At 39.8% G+C, this 20,217-nt stretch overlaps 3 protein-coding genes across 3 annotated transcripts in view; 2 read left to right on the forward strand and 1 right to left on the reverse strand.

Annotated features, from left to right (window-relative positions):
• Positions 1–806: 806 nt before the first annotated feature.
• On the reverse strand, positions 807–9,844 carry LOC140152780 (uncharacterized). The gene is given in 4 exon segments (XM_072175272.1): positions 807–1,158; positions 1,160–1,357; positions 2,998–4,966; positions 9,659–9,844. Coding segments are annotated over 3 exon segments (2,196 nt in total). The 5' UTR covers positions 4,942–4,966; positions 9,659–9,844; the 3' UTR covers positions 807–1,104.
• A 540-nt stretch (positions 9,845–10,384) lies between these two features.
• The window catches only part of LOC140152781 (DNA mismatch repair protein Mlh3-like), a 28,342-nt gene continuing 18,509 nt past the window's right edge, over positions 10,385–20,217 (forward strand). The window contains 1 exon segment of the mRNA XM_072175273.1: positions 10,385–10,506. The gene's annotated coding sequence lies outside the window, so the exon portion shown is untranslated.
• On the forward strand, positions 18,626–19,297 carry LOC140152051 (uncharacterized). Its single transcript, XM_072174351.1, has one exon. It carries the CDS (start codon positions 18,626–18,628, stop codon positions 19,295–19,297), a length of 672 nt encoding a protein of 223 aa, XP_072030452.1.

The following is a 20,217-nucleotide window of genomic DNA, read 5'->3' on the forward strand; positions in this document are numbered from 1 at the left end:
TTTCAACTCTAAAAGTCACATGGCTCAAGGGAGCTTAGTAAATTGGCGGAAATAATGAGTCGGCAATACGCTGAATCGAAAATATTGTGATTACGCTGCGTGATTTGCGTCAAGCGTGACGCCAAGCGCAACTCTGCGCGTATAGTCCAACGCAGTCAAGGCGCATTCGGTATGTTGTTAACGCCAGCAAATGTGATGTAAACAAAACAAAAATTTGCAGTGAAGAAGCCATTTAGATTTTTTAATTATTTTGGATTTAGGCGCACTAAAAACAGACATTATAGAGTCATTGGTGCAAAAAGATGCATATTTAGACCATGCACCAGATACAGCTTTTACAAGCGTGAAAGTCTTGCCGTTTTAAAATATAAGGACGTTTTGTGCATAATTTTGACATTTTTTTACTAAAACGTCGATTTCTCAGAGTTCATTTTTAACAATATTGTGCGATTTTTGTGACAAGATAACTCGAAAAATATGCAAGCAAATGGTAAAACTTTTGCACTATCGTTTAGAGCACATCAAAGTCTAGGGAAGGTTTTCTCATTTTTTCAAAATATTTGTTTTGAACAAAAATATACACCATTATGTGCAATTTTTAGCTTAATAGAGTGACAAAATTGCTTTTTTCACATGTTTTTTGCAATATTTCGAAAAATAAGACTAATTTCAAAAAAATAAAAAAACCTTCCGTAAGTTCATGTCTCTTCTCCATGTAAAACTAACTCATTTTTTTTTACTCGAACGGATTTTTTTTTAAGTTGTCACAAAAAAATTGGGGTAAAAAGTGCATTTTGTAATTTTTCAAAAACTCGAGATTTGTGAACAAATCTGACATCACCATGGGATTCCTTGACTCATTTCCTTTCCAAAAATGTATAGTTTTATATACTTTGGACATACAATTCAAAAATAATGATGGTCGAAAAGGTCCGTGTTCTCTCCCATTACTCTGCCCTTAAAGGCTATATATCTGTTTGAAACTCATTTGGCCTCATCTGGTTTATTGAAGAGTAGCCTAGTATTACAAGCAATCATAAATGGCAACCTCAGCACATATAATGTTACTCTCATCCATTGTACCAAATACCACACCATAATTGGTTATCTTTTCTTAGGTGGTGGAGCTGGCCTACTCTTAATGCCTTTACATCTTGGAAATATGCCTCTCTGCTGTGCCTGGATTAAACCTACGGCTACACCATGGACATTGTTTGTAGTCAGGGTTTTCTGACGGTGGAGGAGGTGGAAGATCCGCGAGGTTGCCACCCTTGTTGACATAATCTTGGGTTATACGTGCATTCTTCACAGTGCGTATGAATTCTTCATGCTTCTTTCTCCAGTTGGACTTCTTAGCCTATTAATTATTGAAACAAATACAGAATGAAAAATAATGTGGGCATAGTTATGCAGAACATAGTGAATGATGGTAATACATGTAAAATGTACAGACGCCAAGGGGCACACAAGGGGTAATGTCATAAAATCAAATTAATCATGCTGTACCACTGAACATAAAAACCTGGTTAAAATTTAACACGGAAAGAATCGTAGGTTGTCATTTGAATGGATTAGGCTTGGGTTACAGGTAGGTTTTGGGACTTCCTGTTGTGGAAAATTTGGGAATGGAATAAACACATAGGTAGCTCCACTTGAATTTCATTCGCCCTCCGAGAAAGATTTGACATTAATCTTTTACAGAGGGCGGGTAAGTTTAAAATAGAGTTGGTAACTGTGCTAATTCCATTTGAAATTTTTACTACCTTTGTGGAAGATATTCCCAACATTTTCCACAGGAGGAGTGTGGACTTTAAATGGATTTGCCCCATTAGGGAAGGGGTGTCAATTATATACAGGGTGTAACAATAAAATTTGTACAATTTTGAAAATAGAATGACACAAGTATGCTGTCTATTTTTTGGTTTGATATTTATATGTCTATCAAGATAATTTCTTTAGCCACCAGATAAGCTTTATTCCAATAAAATCGTAGACAAGTGAAGATATGGCCAATTATGTAACCTAGTCTTAAAACCGCTTGGGCCACTTTTGTCTAAGTGTTAGAAAAGTGACTGAATAGAGTTGAACCATGGACCAGTTGGACGGTGCTCTTATGAAAGGTCGATTTAAACAATGAGGTATTCGAAGTGGTAGAAATGATTAATTAATAGAATATCTCCTTGAGTTTTTGAAAGTCACAACTAAGCACTGACATAACAACCTCATTTACTAGAAATTGTGGCTGCAGCTCAACACCTTCAATCCCAATTCACGTTGGAAGAGCATATTTTATAGTTGTGACATTCGGTGCGCATGGAGTCAAGCAGAAACCATCAGATTGTTTATAGCTCATTTTCCAAACTCACCTCTTCCAACAAGGCATATAATTACATATAACTATGAGAAATATGTAAAATTTGTTGACAGAAATGCTGGCAATAGTGGTCACCCCAGAACAGCTAGAAGCCCAGCTGAACTGAACTTAATTATGGGTGCAAAAACTGTTCTCAGTTTTGCCAATGATATCTCAGAAATAGGGATATGAGATATTACTTTATTTATAAGATAATTTGAAAGAAATTTCATGACTTCATTTATAGATTTGAAAGAAATACCATATTATTATTAAGTTCATGTTAATTATATGAAAATACACCACTTATATATATAATTCTTTTATGTCAGTTCTTTGATGTTTAATGTACGATAAGCACAATCTACGCGGTTCCAACTTGATATACGCTAACATGGCAAAAGTGGCCCAACACGTTTTCTGGACGATTTAATTAATCGGACATAACTTTTGAACCCAAGCTAGTAAAGAAACCAACTAAACGTCTTCTTTTAGCCAAGATACATATGTATTACTGATTCTATTGCATATAACATTTTTGCCGTAACTTTTTAAGTTTTCTCCTGAGAAGTCAAAATGCAATTGTACAAATTTTATTGTTACACCATGTATGGTACGTTTGATGGATTTGGCTTGATACTTACAGGTGATTTATCCTTCAGGTGCTCCCCTCGTCTTACATATTCTGCCATCTCAGTACCCGCTGTGCGCTTCTTGGACATATCATAAGTTTTTCTCTTTTTGGCAGCTGCTTCCTGTTTCTTGCAAACATTAGTGTGTTTAGCAATTCTGTCCTCAGCAAACATACGACCACAAATGGAACAACCTTTGAGATTGGCATCAGCAATAGGTTCACTATTATCAACAGCTTGTGCATACAATGAAACATCTGTATTGTATACAGGAGGACTACCAGTCCTAGGAGCTGGCACAGGTTTTCTCTTTTGAGACTGGGGCTGCTGTTTCACAACAGGTTGTCTTTCTGATGGTTTTCTCTGAGGACCTTTCAATGGTTTCTTAGAGAACATTTCAGGTGGATTTTCTTCAACTTTAGCAGTTGGTTGATGGATTTCAGTAGCGGAAGAATGGGACATGGCTGATGATCTTTGTAAATGAGGGGAAGCATAACCTACACGATTCTGTTTGGTTGATTTACTGCTTCTTGATGTCTGCTGACTGGACTCATTCTGTGATTGACCCTGGTCATCATCTTTGCATTTAATTCGCTGTAATTCTGCTTGATGCTTTGATATAAGAGCCTCTAATTCAGCCTCTTTCCTTTTAATATCATCATATTCCTTTTCTCTTCTTTGATGAACTGCTTTTTGTTCCTGCCTTTCGCGATCATATTCAAAGTCAGTGTCCATAGGTTTTGGCGCTTGTTTCTCTCTGTGCTTCTCTAGTCTCTCTTTCCGCTGTTGATCTTGTTCCATTTGCCATTTCTGGAAATCGGAAAGCTTCTCCTCTTTCTGATAACCAGATGGCTTTCGTTGTGCAACTAAAACTTTCTTTTGAGTAGGTATTGCTTCCATCTTATTTCTTTGAGTTGGTCTTTGCTCTCTTTGATCCATGTGATCACCTCTTTGCAATTCTACCTTTGTCTTCGATCCAATCGGTTTCAATGGCTGTCTTGCAGGGGCTCTTACAGGTTTACGGTTCTTTCCCATTAGATGAGGACTGGGTTCGCTTCCTGTTTCACCATCTGTGTCATCGGCAACTGAAAATCTGTCAGTAGTTTCATACATGCCATCTGGACTTGGTGGTCCTTGATGACGTATACTTGATGACGAATCCCGTTTAATCGGAGCTAGAGGTTTTGTTTTGGTTGGTTTTTTCAGCGGTGGTTGTTGCTGCTGCTCCTTGAGACGTTGCTGTTGCAGCATATATTGCTGCTGCTGTTGCTGTCTCAGACGTTGCTGCTGCTGTTGCTTTTGATTTTGCTGTTGCTGAGCATGCTGTTGTTTCTGATATTGCTGTTGCTGAGCAAGCTGTTGTTTCTGATATTGCTGTTGCTGCTGCTGCTGTGATTGCTGATATTGCTGTTGCTGTTGGTATTGCTGCTGTTGCTGTTGTTGCTGCTGATGAAACTGAGCTTGCTGCTGTAAGGCAAGTTTTTGCTGATATTCCATCATCTGCTTATTTTTAGCTTCTTCCATCTCTAACTGCTTGCTATGCTGTTCCTTCTTTTTCTTAAAATGGGCATCCATGGAAGGCAAATTTTGACCACCACTTTGCTCCATTGCTCTACGCTCTCTGAAAAAGTCCCTGACCACACCACTACCACGTTGGCTTTTCCCAGACACTTTTCTCAGAGCATTTTGCTGATTTTGTTCATACATATTGATCATTTTCTGCTCCTTTTCTTTCATAAGTTTCTGTTGGTAGTCTTGCTGCATCATTTGCAAACGTGTTGGCTGATCTGTTACTGCTGCTGTTGGAGCACTCTGATGCCGGTTGTAAGTCTTTCTTTGGCCAGCTTGAGCGACTGGTATGCGAGAACCAACTGGTGGAGCTGTGCGCCGCATTTCCATGTCACGCATTCTGTTATGTGCCGCTGAGTATGAATGTGCAGAATTTAGAGTAGCCATTGTAGAAGTTAACTTCAGGCTCTCTCTGAAAAAGAAAAAGAAAAACTAGTTAAAAATTGTGTAACAAAAACAATCATGACAAAGATGTTGCTCACTTCATTCTCCAGAATGAAAGGAAAGCTAGACAATAGAATTAAAATTACATAAAAATCAAATTTATGATTTATGAGGTTAAATGACTGTGCATCAGTTAGTTATTGGGGTAAAATGAAAAAAACTGGACATTTTGCTTAAAAGGGCATAGACGAAAAGCCCCTCAGCATATAATTATTGTTCAAGGCATTTGTTTTAGATTTTTCATTAAGCATCACATTTCAATTTTTGGCCCACACTTATATTATTACGATTCGCGTAATGTGGGGCTTATATTATTACGATTCGCATAATTCTAATTAATTATGATTCACATAATTCTAATTTTAAATTCCATCTGCATCATATTCAATTGCCTTAGAAACCATTATCAAGCATACAAAAAAATCATCACCCAGGATAGTTCAAAACAGCAATCCAACAAACTACGCAACCAAGAAACAAGCGAGATAGGCTTTTGTAAAAAAGTTAGTGAAGCCAACACTCCACAAGAACCTCAGCTGAAGGATCCATTGTTTCTCCCAATGGGTGATCAATCACTAGAGCAACCTTCTCAGAACAAATATATAGTTCAAAGAAAATATAGCACAATTCAAAGGTATTTTTAAAAGGCTGAGATCTGGGGGAGGGGGAGGTGTCATTCCCATTGTGGCCTTTACACCATCCGCGATAATAAAGCACCCTAAACAAGGATTTAATAACCCTTGGCTAAAACAATACCCGAAACAGGTAACACGCGCCTGTTTTCACACCCAAAACAGGGATTTTATTTCTTGCATCAAATTTCATACCGGTATCCTAAAAATTGTATTACCACATTGCAATTTTGCTACCTTTTCCCCCAAATTTTTCATGTTTTCGACACCCTAAACACGATACACAAGTATTGTGCCTATCCACGAAAAACTATCCTTTTTACGCATTTTTATTATCGCGGATGGTGAACAGGCCACAATGGGAGTGACCCCTCGGGCTGATATATAATAGTCCAACATCCGGACATCACATTTTCAGTCCTCCTCAGCGACTTTCGCTTCTCTGCCTTGATTTTCTGCTCAAGTTTAAGCTTTGTTCAGAGCTTTGTTCTCCTTTTTGATATTTTTGAGGTGGAAGGAGGCAAATTTAAGCAGCTGCTGATGCTGGCGGGAAATTAATGTTGCATCTGTCGCAATCCAAATTGTGACAGATGTCACATTTATGGTAAGAGTCACAAGAAACCCCTGGGAAGAACCCATTAAGTATTAATTTCTTAAATGATGTAATCAACATTAGCGGTAGAGTTGCAAAAGATTTAAATTTCCTGTGAATATATTTACTCAAATTTCCCTCCAAGACAGGATTTCCCTTCAATTTGTGAACATTTACATCTACATCTACAAAATACTCAATAACGTTGCAAAAAGCAATATCTAATTGAGATAGGAATGATGGATTTGGATGAACAAAACACATACAAAAAAGAAAGAAAATGGGTTACTTCATAATGTGGTCGGAAATAGCTGTCTTGAAACTTTCAGTGCTGGTTATATGTTGAGGATATTTGAAGGAGGTCGTTCCAGTCCTGTATTGTACGAGGATAAAAGCTGTATTTATAAATGTTACTGTTGGTTTTGACAACTCTGAATTTGGCAGGATGGTATTGCCTTGTGATTTTCATTGATTGGCGAGTAATACAATCCGGTATGGGTATGGCAATGGTTTCATTTTGTATCTTAAACATGGTGGTTAAACGAGATTGCTTTCTACGTTGTTCCAGTGTTGCCCATTTTAATTTTTTGAGAATTTCTGTCATGGAACCCTTGGCTCTACTGTAATTTTTGGTGACAAACCGAGCAGCCCTGTGCTGTATCATTTCCAATCTTTGGACATCTGTTGTTGTATGTGGGTCCCACACAGCACATTTAGTATTTCTTTATTTTCAAACCTTAAATTTTCTCCCATTTTCAAAAAGGGAGATAGAGCTGATGCTGCTAATTATCGCCCTGTGTCCCTCACTTCTATTTGTTGTAAGACACTGGAGCATATCATTCACTCCAATATTATGGCTCATTTTGACAGATTTTCAGTCCTTTCAGATAAACAACATGGTTTTAGGCATCATTCATGTGAATCGCAACTTATTTTGACAGTAAATGACCTTGCTAAAAGCCTTGATGATCGGTCACAAGTTGACATGATCATCATGGATTTTAGCAAGGCATTTGACACTGTCCCACATAACAGATTATTACTTAAACTTGACAACTATGGTATCAAAAACAAAACTCATGCTTGGATTTCTAGCTTTCTCAAGTGCCGTGACCAGCGGGTAGTGGTTAATGGTGAGCACTCAAGCTGGAATAAAGTTATCTCTGGTGTGCCCCAGGGCACGGTACTTGGGCCGCTATTATTCCTTGCTTACATTAACGACCTTCCCAATAACATATCATCCACAGTGCGTTTATTCGCAGATGATTGCGTTTTATATAGAGAAGTCAAAAATGATTTTGATGCATCAGAACTCCACAATGATTTGAACACACTCATGAGCTGGGAATCAAAATGGCAAATGCATTTTAACCCAAGCAAATGTTTCCTTATGAGACTCACACACGCACGTTCACCCAAAATATTTAGCTACAAGCTAGGTGATTCAGTGCTAAAGGAAACAACTAGTCATTCATACTTAGGTGTGGAATTTACCAACAACCTAACATGGTCCAAGCATATAAATAACATCACAGCATCAGCAAACAGGTCGCTTGGATTCATTAAAAGGAACTTACACTCTTGTCCTAAAAGCACCAAAGAGCTGGCATATAAGACCATTGTCAGACCACTGGTAGAATATGCTCCATCATGTTGGGATCCACACACTAAGAAAGCCAAAAATCAAATTGAAATGATTCAAAAGAGAGCAGTGAGGTTCATTCAGAGTGATTACCACTTTCGCTCTAAAGGATGTGTCACAAAAATGACAGATGACCTTGATCTCACTTCACTTGAAACCAGAAGAACCAGCCATCGTCTCACAGTTCTCCATAAAGCTGCATCCGGTCACCTATCACTACCGTAGTACCCGTCGGAAATCTGCTTCAGCCTCCTCTGCGTCAATCACGGCTCCACAACCATTCAGCATATCAACAACTCTACGCCAACAAAGACGTCTACAAATACGCCTTCCTACCCAGAACTGTTAGAGAGTGGAACGAGCTACCAAATCATTTGGTAGACATTCAAGACCCCACTCAATTTAAAACCAATGCAACAAAACACCTACAAGAAAACAAGAAAGCAAATAGAGACTAAATACATGAACCGCTGCCATGCATGCACATATCAACCTATCCGTGTGACTCCGCAAGGAGTGTTAGACAGTATCAACATCAAGACATCAAGATCAACTGTGTATAAACCTCTGAATGATGCTTGCATTAAATTTTAATTTTTACTTTTGGATTTATGATAAAGACTGAAGAATTTATTAGAAAATTAGAATTCTGCTTCTTCTGCTTCTGGTGGTTACTGCATAATCTCCTCAATCGTGGGATGTATAATGCAGGCGCGACTGAGCAGATGACGATTAGTTTTTGAAATGTGCCCCCTTGATGACGTCCCCATAATAATATTGACTGCCTGAAGTTTTGTCTTGAAAGTTCCTAAAGATGGTGCCTCCCGAACATCGGGTGATAATCTATTCCATTCAGCAGATGTTCTTGGGAATAGCGAATATTTGTAACAGTCTTAAAGCGCAGGTATTTTGACAAATGCAGTGGAAGCTTGTTTTCTTGTGGTGACCCCTTGAACTTTGGATTGGTAATGACTGGTGTCGACACCAGTCATATATTTATTAGGTAACCTAGGCAAACCTTAGTTAACACATTTACTAGTCAGCTGAATTCGCCGAGACCGGGCCCCAACACAATGCATATTTACATAGAAATTTGAATTTTTTCGAGAATAGGTGGGTGAAGGAAACCTACATAAATATGTTTTCTATACTTCACTTGACCCAAATATATGATTTTTTATGGTGATAATCAAGTCATACATGGAATTTTAGAGGATTTTGATAGCAGTTCCATTAAAAAAGCTGCTATCGCCATGAGACTAAGATCTAGAAACACCCCGAAATGCCATTTTGGGGAATTTTGCTAGCTGAATCTTTTTGATGAAAGTCAATCTTTGACAAGATGTAACTTTGCTACGGAAAGTGCTATGAAAAAAAGGTTTTCAGTTTTGGCTTAGTTTACTCAAGGGCTTTAATTTGATATATAAAACGATGCAATTTGATGTCAAATTTGAATTCACCTAGTAAGTAGTATACCTATATTTATGATAAAGACTGATCATATTTATGATAAAGTTATATTTATGATAAAGACTGAAGTCTTGCTGGCAGGACTAATACCTATCATGCCTATATTATTTCTGCTCATGTGATAAAAATTAGTATTTTATATAGCCATGGACGTACTCCATGATATAGCCTATATTGCTCGAGAAACACTAGCCACGAATGCCTCGAGCATTCGTGGCTAGTGTTTCTCGAGCAAAGCCTATAGTAGTAAGCTTTACAAATTACAATAAACATGCAAACATCACATTCACAATTTGAAAATTGTGAAGCCGAAAAATTTCTTACCTCTTCAATCCTTCTCCTCACGTGTAGAAATGCAGGAAAATACATCCGACTTCTTGGTCATGTTACGAAGCTAGTTTAACATTACACATTTGCAAGTAACGATCAATGGGAAGTTAAGCAAATCTGCACATACTTGCAGTATTGACTGTGTCAAATCGATTGGAAATGCTCATGCATGCTCGTTAACAAGATTATTGACGTATGGTAAACAACCGAACTGCATCAATCACGACGCTCGAAGTAATCCACTGAAAAAAATAACCCTTTGAAAAATGTTTGTAGAATGCTTACACAGGATTCTTTAAATTTTTGTTTCAACAAAAAAATAATTTTAATAAATGTTTTTAATTTTCTTGGAGTTTGAACCAATGATATTGCCATAAAAAATACTGCGTATTGATATTTCTCAAAATAGTTACCATGACATCAGACACCTAGATATCAAAAGTAGTAGATTTAAAATGCAGCATTTTATTCTCAAATCCCATAAAACTTCAAATTGCACACTTATTTCACTTATTTATAATAATAAACTATTACTAGTTGATTTATTTGACAAAATGAACTTTAAGTTGATGAATATTTGTTTTAATAATTTATACTTAAATATAGCCTAGCTATATAGCCTCCTCATAATACCAATCTTCCCATTTTGTACTTTCTGGACATGTGATGATTGGACAGGAGTCGTTAGTTATGAGGTTAATAAATTGCCGTCACAAAAATCACCATTTTGTCTTCTGCTCTGTTCCATGGCAGACTGAAAATCTTGCAATGAATCAACCTTTCAAGAAGAAAGAGTTTACAATATAATAGTTTATAGTAGAAGTGATACTCCTCAAAGCTAGGTAAGGTTTGTTTGTTTATCCTTGGGATGTAATAAAGAGACAAATTGAAATACTGATAAAATTAAAAAGCGGCCGTAGCCGTGGGTGCCGAATTCAGCACCTATAAAAAAAGTATGTGTAAATAACTTTTTGACTTTGACTTTGAAGAATACTTCGCAACGCTTCCATACATGAAGTCAAGCGCGAAGGGATGTGAGGGCGCGTAGGTTGCTTATGCTTGTTGTAGTTGCTTTCTTCTTAGGTGATCTGTAACTTCGGTCTTGAATGTTGAGGTGATTGGTATGTTAACTATATGTTCAGGCAGTACATTCCACTCTTGAATTGTTCTTGGGAAGTACGAGTCTCTGTAGCAGTTTTTCTTTGCTCTTGGTCTGAGATATGCTAGGCTGTTGTTATGACGAGTGGGACGGACGACTGGTGTGAGAAACGTTTGCGCCGGTATGGCAACCTGGCCAGAGTTGACTTTGTGAAGCATAGTCAACCTTGTTGCCTGCCGACGCATTTGGAGAGAATCCCATTGTAATGATTTCATCATCTCTGTGACGCTGCTTGTTCTGCCGTAATCTCTGCAAGCTTAATCTTGCTGCTTTATGCTGGACAGCTTCCACCTTCTGTATGAGTTCTTTATTAGCGGGGTCCCAAACGCAACAGCTATACTCAAGGTGTGGGCGTACAAAGCTTTATATGCTGTGGCTTTTAGAGTAGTTGTACAGGGTGTAAGTTTCTACACACAACTCCAAGCACTCTCTTTGCTTTGGCTACAGCTTGGTTAACATGAACATCCCATTTTAGGTCTTTTGTAAGGTGTACACCCAGATAAGTATGAGTCTCAGTTTCTTGAAGTATGTTTTGACCAAGTTTGTATTGATGGTCTGGTTTTTGTCTAGAATGAGTTATTTTTAAAGTATAACATTTCTGCACGTTAAACTGCATCTGCCAGGTCTTTTGCCAGACATCCAGTTTATCCAGATCTTGCTGGAGGGTTTCAACATCAGAGTTGTCGTGGATGGGGCGGTACATTACACAGTCGTCATGAAATAAACGGACCTCCGACGAGATGTTATTCGGGAGGTCGTTTATATACGCTAAGAACAATAACGGTCCGAGGACGGTGCCTTGGGGAACACCCGATCTAACTGGCACCCACTGCGAATGGTCGCCATCCACGACAACTCTCTGTTTTCGCCTTGTAAGGAAATTTGATACCCATGTATGAGTCCTTCCAACAACGCCATAATTTTCAAGTTTGTGTAACAACCTCCTGTGGGTATAGTAGTGAACGCCTTGCTAAAGTCCATGATGACCATGTCAACAGGGATTTGGTCATCAAGGGCTTTAGCAAGGTCGTCGACTGTGAGAAGTAATTGGCTTTCACAAGAGTGGTGCTGGCGAAAGCCGTGTTGCTTACTGGTAAGAATATGATGCTTATTAAAGTGTTGTATGATGTTGCTGTGCAGGATATGTTCCAGTATCTTGCAACATATAGGAGTTAGTGACACAGGGCGGTAGTTAGAGGCAGTGGCTCTATCGCCCTTTTTGAATATGGGTGATATGTTGGCGGTTAGCCAATCAGCGGGCAGTGAGCCAGTAGACAGTGATTTTTAAAGATATGGGTAAGCTACCGTGTGAGTTCTTGAGCAAATGTTTTCAAAATTTTTGCAGCAACACCATCCGGCCCGGTGCCTTGTTTTCATCTAGGTCACTGAGCAGCTTTTGAACGCCATCTTGGTGTATTTCAAAATCTGTCATTGGCGGTACTTACGCTGGCTTGGTAAATCCACCATTGGCTCTTCATTCGTAAACACTGATTCAAATTGACTATTTAAAATCTCTGCCTTACCACCACTATCGGATATCAACTCACCGTTCTTTCTAAGGGCTTGAATACCCGTAGTGTCTTTACGCAGTTTCTTGACTGAAACTCCAGAATTGTTTTTGTGACTCAATACAAGAGCTGCGCACCCATCTCCAGTATGCGATCTTAGTTTCTTTTTGGATTTCTTTTCTAATTGCTCTAAATTTTTGTCTGTCAACTACACTGCCTGTTTTTTTAGCCCTGTTAAAGATCCTCTGTTTTCTCCTGAGTTTCCTTCTAATGTCTTGTGAAATCCAAGGAGGGAGGTTCTTTTTAGATGAAAATTTAAAGGGTATGTGATCATCCATAGCTTGGGAGATACCATTTTTGAACTCATTCCAATCATCTTCCACTGTGGATGATTCATTAGCAGTGATGTTTGTGCTAAGCTTAATAAGATCTTCTTTAAGCCCATTATTGTTTGCTTTATGATACTTATAAACTTTCCTTGGTTTGGTTTTAATCAGTTTTGGAGAGGTAAACATGTCGATCATAGGAATGGCATCATGATCACTAATGCCAGGGGTTGAGATAACCCTTTCAATCAGCGTGGGATTGGAGGTTAAAAACAGATCAAGCAGTCTGTCTTCTCTGGTGGGCTCAGTAACAACCTGAGTGAGATTAAACTGGTCTGCTATCTCAAGGAGTTGTTTAGATATAGCGACCTCTCTACCTCCTGAAATGACAGAATTTGATGGCCAATCGATATCGCCCAGATTAAAGTCACCCCCTAGGCAAATTGTCGCCCCATTTTTGGTGCTAATTCGGCTAAAGAAGATCTTAGAGCCTCAAGATAATTTGGGTCATTGGTTTGGGGAACTCTATAAAATGCTCCTATGAGCATATCTTTGCATCCGATGAGCTGGATGCGAACCCAGACAATTTCGCACTCAGTGTCCAATTCAATCTGGTGGGTTCCGATTAAATCATTCCTAAGAGCCACAAATACTCCACCTCTCTCATCGTTTGAGTCTCTATCTTTCCTGACGGCTGTGAAGTTTGGTGGAAAAACTTCATTGTTGCTAATGGTTTCATTGAGCCATGACTCAGAGCCAATTATTACGTGGGGTTTGTAGCAGATCAATACAGGCGTTACAACGCCACGCTTAACCTTTATACTTTGGCAGTTAACAACAAGGACTCTTAGCGAACCTACCTTTTCGCTTTTTTTGGTATTACCAGCACGTGGAGATTTAACATTTTTAACAGGTGAGGAAGTCGCTTTTGGCGAGCCAATCAACAGAGTACCATCATCATTCAGACGCTAAACTACTGAAACTATTTGAAGTCTCAATACCAGAACTCGAGGTGCTGAATAGATGACACTCGGAGTAGTTTGGCACCCCACAAGCTTCACAAATCCATATAACCTTAGAGTTGTCCAGGTTTTCATAAGTGTGGGTCGACATCCCCATACATGCAGTATGGTACCAGCACATACAGCTGTCACACCTAATACCTTTTTGACCCCACTTTACCGCTAACGAGCAAACCTGGCAAGGGAACTTAGGTTTATATGGACCTGGGTTCACTTCAACATCATGAGCATTTATCATAAGCAAGATATGTAAATACGAAAGTACAAGTTTATTATTGGTATTTATGTACTGTGGAGAGTGCTTAACAACACTGAAATTGCGTGTAAGATGTGCTGCACGCAATGTAACTTGTTTGGCCAACACCATTGACACCGCACTTTCATTGAACGAAATAGAGTGCCAGGTTGACCTTGGAAGTGCATATTGGTTGTAATGCTCCAGGTGAGAACCTAGAGGGATATCAAACATTGATAATGAACATGTATGAAATGCATTGTAGGCGTTTAATGGGTGTGACCTATTGGGATGATTCACACCTTGACTTTCAGCAGATAAGGCATCATAAACATTGAATTTAGTTTTCAAAATACAAGTTTAAGCAGCAAGTAAAGCGTAGCTGTAGTAATGGTTAGCTTCATGTTTCCTGGTGATTGAAACATCGATGAAATAAACCACCAAGGGGCCAGGCGCCACACCAGCGCTACTTGTTTTACTCACAACCAGCCGAACTGCTCCCATGGGTAGCTAGCACATCATTGTAAATACACCGGTCGCCATCTTGAAGTTCCAGATGAGACACATGTATGTACACACAAAAAGTTGGATTTAAGATGGAATAAAATCAGAAAAACTCGCAAAAACCATCCAAAAACAATCACAAGGATATATATTTTCGGTGGTATAGGAAAATAATTAACGATGCCTGAACTAAAATGTGGAATTTTTAGATGGAATATTCCACAATCACCGCGATCTCGAAGAGCAACCTCTCCTCACGAACAGCGCCCTCAAACTTGTAAGTTTACCTGATTACACACCATTGGTTGCCCCTATTTTCAAGTGGCATGCCAAAATTGCTTGCCCCCCTGTATACCCAGTCTGGGCAAGAATATGAATTGCTCAGTCGAAACCTACACCTGACCCATGCAACCTGACACTAGTCCTGCCAGCTCCCGCAAGCCAAGACTAGGTATGATCATCAAATTTTCAAGTAGGATATTTCACATGGAAATTGTTTTATTTGGAAAGGTGATTATTTAACTTAAAAAATGAGGGGTCAACCATGTATGTAGGACAAAAATTAGCAAAGTTATGGGCAAATGTCTTTTTCCAAATTCTGTGACTATCATCGACTGTACTAACAATGTACCTTTATAATGAATTACTGTACAAAAAAGCAAGTAATGCAGCATTTTTCAGCACGGCGATCCATTTTACACAAAAGCGATTTTATTTGAAAAAATCTTACTTTCACTGTATGATAACTTTTGTATCCAGGTATACCAATTGACAGTTTTTGACTTTCTACGTAAACTTTCTGGTGTCCAAATTTCAAATTTTTGTACTTCCCTATGGGGATTACACAGTTAAGCCATTTCTGTGGTCATAAGTTGGATGTTGAAGGAGCCCTCTATGATAGGCAATGTGGGCATACCTACCAAGACGTCTGGATCTGGATCTGGATATGGTTGAGTCGGCACAGGACCCCGACACTCCGGCACTTGTTGGAAGACATCTAGTACAGCAGACAGTACATGTACAATGTGATTCTCTCATTTATAATTAGGATTACGTCATTGCCAGAGCTTGTTTATTTGTTCATTAGAATGATTGACAGCGGTGGGCGGACTTATACTCTAAAAATGTGATTCTCAGATAAATTATAGGTCACTAGGTCAATTCGACCGCTCTTCCTCAGATCTCTATATGTAGGACTCTATGGTATCTTCTCATTACACGATCGTAGTAAGACTTGGCGGCGACGACGCTTATGCAATTGCATGTCTTCAACTGCTGTATAGCATGGTATAGGCAGTTTGTACAGAGTGTCGCTTCTCTATCTTTTTTTTCTCGGGTCGGCAGCTTCAACTAGCAAAAGTCGTACTATCGCCAACTTTGGTGGAATTACTTAGGTCAGGTCGAAATGTCAGACGTCTTCAGTCTTTATCATAAACAAATTAAACATAAATTAATGTAGGTATGAGAGGGAAACGTCAGTTAAAGGCTTAATGTACGATTGCCTTCAAATTTTAAATTTGTCATTATATACTCAAAACGCTGAAATAATTTCCTTCCTTCCTTCCTTCCAATACTGTGCAGCTCTCATTTGGTCGAGAATAAACGCACAACATGTTGTGGGCATGCGTCGCGTAAGACGACAAGAAAATTGAAAAACAGGTGCGAATACAAACATGTGCAAGTAAAAAGTCTGGTGGCGCCTACTTCAGACGGACATCCCTCAGGGCAGTCTTGAAACAGTTGAGGGATGGGCATGCAGCAGGGTCTACTGGTAGACGGTTCCATTCCCGGATGGTGCGAGGGAAGAACGAGCTGGCATACGTTGTAGAGTGGGTGCGTGGAATAAAGAACCTAGAGCTGTGGCCTCTAGTGGTTGATGTAAGCTGAGACATGTAGAGGTTCCAGGGGATGTCGACCAGGTTGAACCGGATTTTTTACATCATGTGAAGTCTACTATTGCGGCGGAGTTCCTGAAGTGAAGTCCAGCTAATATGTTTCAGCATGGTGGTGACACTACTGTACTTGCTGTAATCACCCATGACATACCGAGCTGAGCTACGTTGGACTTGCTCCAATTTGCTTGTATTCCTCTGTGTGTGGGGGTCCCATGAGGTGGCAGCATATTCGACTGTTGGGCGGATGAAGGAAGTGTACACAGCTTCTTTAACCTTGTGTCTGCTGTGACTCAGGTTTCTTGAAAAGAAGGCTCTAGTGCTGTTAGCTTTTTTGTGATTGTGTTAACATGGGTATTGAAGCTCAACCGAGAATCTAGACTGACTCCAAGATACTTGGCAGAGTTGACAACTTCAAGATTCTGGCCATGGATGGTGTAATTGGCTGGGATTGGTTTATGCTTATTGGTGATCTGTAGAACCTGACACTTGGAGGCATTGAAACTCATGAGCCACTTACGCTCCCATTCCTGCAGGGCATCTAGATCTTGCTGTAGACTAGCAGAGTCATCTGTAGTAGATATGCAGCGATAAACAACACTGTCATCAGCAAAGAGTCTGGTGGTTGATGAGGAGACACAGTCAGGTAGGTCATTAATGTAAGCCAAGAAGAGGAGGGGCCCAAGAACGCTGCCCTGAGGCACACCTGATGAGACGGTGGATTCAGTACTACTCTGGCCATCGACACGAACTGATTGAGTGCGATTCTGAAGGAAGTTGGTGATCCACTTCAGGGTCCGGCCTCTAACACCATAATGGTCGATCTTCTCTCAGAAGGTGGCGATGCGACACTTTATCAAATGCCTTCTCATAATCGAGCAGTACTAGGTCAATTTGTGCCTTGTTGTCCAGCCCCTTGGCTAAATCCTCTAGAGTGACAATCAGCTGTGTCTCGCATGATCTTCGCTGACGAAACCCATGTTGAGCATCAGATAAGATGTTGTTAGCAGAAAAGTGGCGGATTATGGCACAGTGAATTACGTGCTCACATAATTTGCACAGCACAGACGTTAAGGAGATTGGGCGATAGTTAGCAGCATCTGAACGACTTCCCTTCTTATAGAGGGGGACAATATGCGCCTTCTTCCAACTGGATGGAACACTACCTTGGTTGATCGACGCCTGGAATAGCAAAGTAACTGCTGGTGCGATCTCTTCAGCTGCTTCCTTCAGTAGCATGTTTGGAATTCCATCAGGTCCGGATGCAGAGTGAGGCTTCAAATTTCTTAGAAGCTTGATAACTCCGTTGAGACTTACATCGATGTCATCCATAGAGGGATGCTGGCTGTCTCCCAGGTCTGGGATTGGAGCGCCGTTATCTCTGGAGAACACAGATGTGAACTGTCTGTTGAGGATGTTCGCCTTGGTCTTGGGGTCGGGATGCAAGTATCCGCCATCCTTCAAGGGGGCAATGCCAGAGCTGTCGCATCTCTTAGATTTCACTAAGGCTCCCAGCTTCTTGTTCCTGTTGCCTGGCTCACTACTGATGATGTCATGGACATATTTGTTGTAGACTCTCCTACAGGTCCTTTGGGTAATGCCTTTAAGGCGTTGTAACGAGTCCAGTCGCGTTCTTTGTTGGTACGCCTGGCTTTTGTGAAGGCGCGACCCTTGCGCCTCAGAGCTCGCTTGGTTTCAGCATTGAACCATGGTTGATTCACTCTGGTGCTACTAAGCTTGGATGGTACGCAGTCTACTATGATCTTGTCCAATTCTTCCTGGAGTACGCTAGCCAGTTTCTCCGCAGGTGTTGAGGTGTTGTATTCAGCCGTGAAGTTATCTGACACTGTGCTTGCTCTCAGACGAATATCCACAAGATCAGCTTTCTTCCACAGGAGAATTTTCCGCTGGACTGGTTTCCTTCTGTTTGCTCTAACATTAGCATCCATATAGACGATGTCGTGGTCGCTCAGGCCAGGAAGACCCGCACATGTATGTGGTGAGTGAGGGCCTGTTAGTCAAGATGATATCAAGGGTGTTGTCACCTCTGGTAGGAAAATCGACCATCTGTTCAAGGCCAGTGGTGGTCATGAGCTGCAAGAAGGATTCAATAATTAATTATTCATTATTAAGGATTCATTAATACTAGGAATAATTATCGGGGATGGTTTCTGCCAATTTTGAGAAACCTTAATGATGCTAAAATCCTCCAAGAGGATCTTGATAGTTTATCAGAATGGGAAAGCAATTGGCTCTTAAGGTTCAATGCCCAAAAATGCTTTCTCCTTAGAATCACCGGCTCTAGGTCACCCATCATGACAAATTATAACTTGGGAAATTCCAGTCTTGTTGAAACAACCTCTCACTCATACCTTGGTGTGGAGATATCACAAGACCTCAAATGGGACACACACATATCAAAGGTTACCGCTTCTGCAAACAAAACACTTGGTTTCATTAGAAGAAACCTGAGTTCATGTAATAAGGAAACAAAAGCAACAGCCTACACCGCACTTGTCAGACCGACAGTGGAATATTGTGCCAGTGTGTGGGATCCATATACAAATGAACATATACATGAGATCGGTAAAATACAGAGAAGAGCAGCCCGCATGGTGTGCAATGATTACCAACAAACCACTAGTGCTTCAGGCCTGATAAGATCGCTGGATTGGGACATGTTAAGTACTAGGAGAAAGATCACAAGGGTCAACGTTTCTACACAAAGCCATAGGGGCCACCTGGCCCTACCAGTGTCGGACTACCTGCGCCCGGCCAGTCGCTTCACAAGACGATCTAACACCAATGCATACATTCCATATCACTCAAGAACAAACTGCTTTAAGAACTCATTTGTACCACGCACCATCGTTGACTGGAACTCATTACCACCAGATCTCCAACCAATCAAAGAAGTAACCCAATTCAAGAAAAGCTCATCTGAATTCTTCAGAAAACAAGACATAAGCAACAATATCAGAGACTAAATAGCATTTACTGGCGCACTCACACCCTCTTCGTGTAATTCCTTGTGGAACGTTGAAGAGTATTCCAAAGAAGAAGAAGAAGAAGAGCTGAAATAACGAGGTAATGTGAAAGAAACACTGCTTGTTATTTTGGCCGTTTAACACGCAGTTCTATGACTATGGGAGGACATAAAGTCATAATTTCTTGAATTATGACTTTATGTCTAACTTGGCTCTGTTTACCTACAAACACAACAAATTTGGCTGATTCCATTTAGAGGCAAGCTGTGACATGTATAAACATTACAAATATGCCAAAAAATCAGGTTTGAAAAAAATTAACCAAATTCATATTATAAGATCGTACATTATGACTTTAACACATTTGCTAGTCAGCCAAAATGGCCTAAACCGGCAATACAAATTTACATTGTAATTTAAAAGAACCGCTTGCTCAAGGAAACCTACATAAATATGTTGTCTATACTTCACTTGACCCAAATATATGATTTTGTTTGGTGATGAGAGACTCGCACATGGAATTTCAGAGGGATTTTGATTGCAGTTCCATTAAAAAAAGCTGCTATCGTCATGAGACTAAGATCTAGAAACACTCCCAAAATGCTTTTTTTGGGAATTTTGCTAGCTGAATCTTTTTGATGAAAGTCAATCTTTGACTAGATGTAACTTTGTTACGGAAAGTGCTATGACAAAAAGGTTTTCAGTGTTGGCTTTCTTTACTCAAGGGCTTTAATTTGATATATAAAATGATGCAGTTTGATGGCAAATTTGAATTCACCTGGCATACCTACATAATGACATCTACGCACGGACCTGAAGTCTTGCAGCGGTACATAGGGATGCACTGTACATTTAAGAAATCCAAACTTCAAGCATCAAGAAATATACCTTGTATTTGTCAGTTTTACCTCAGAGTAGAG

This window comes from Amphiura filiformis, chromosome 5 (genome assembly GCF_039555335.1).
Source record: "Amphiura filiformis chromosome 5, Afil_fr2py, whole genome shotgun sequence".
Classification (NCBI taxonomy): domain Eukaryota; kingdom Metazoa; phylum Echinodermata; class Ophiuroidea; order Amphilepidida; family Amphiuridae; genus Amphiura; species Amphiura filiformis.

Excerpts from the sequence above, each read along its gene's own strand:
- LOC140152051 (XM_072174351.1), top strand. The coding sequence starts at position 18,626 with ATGACAAATTATAACTTGGGAAATTCCAGTCTTGTTGAAACAACCTCT.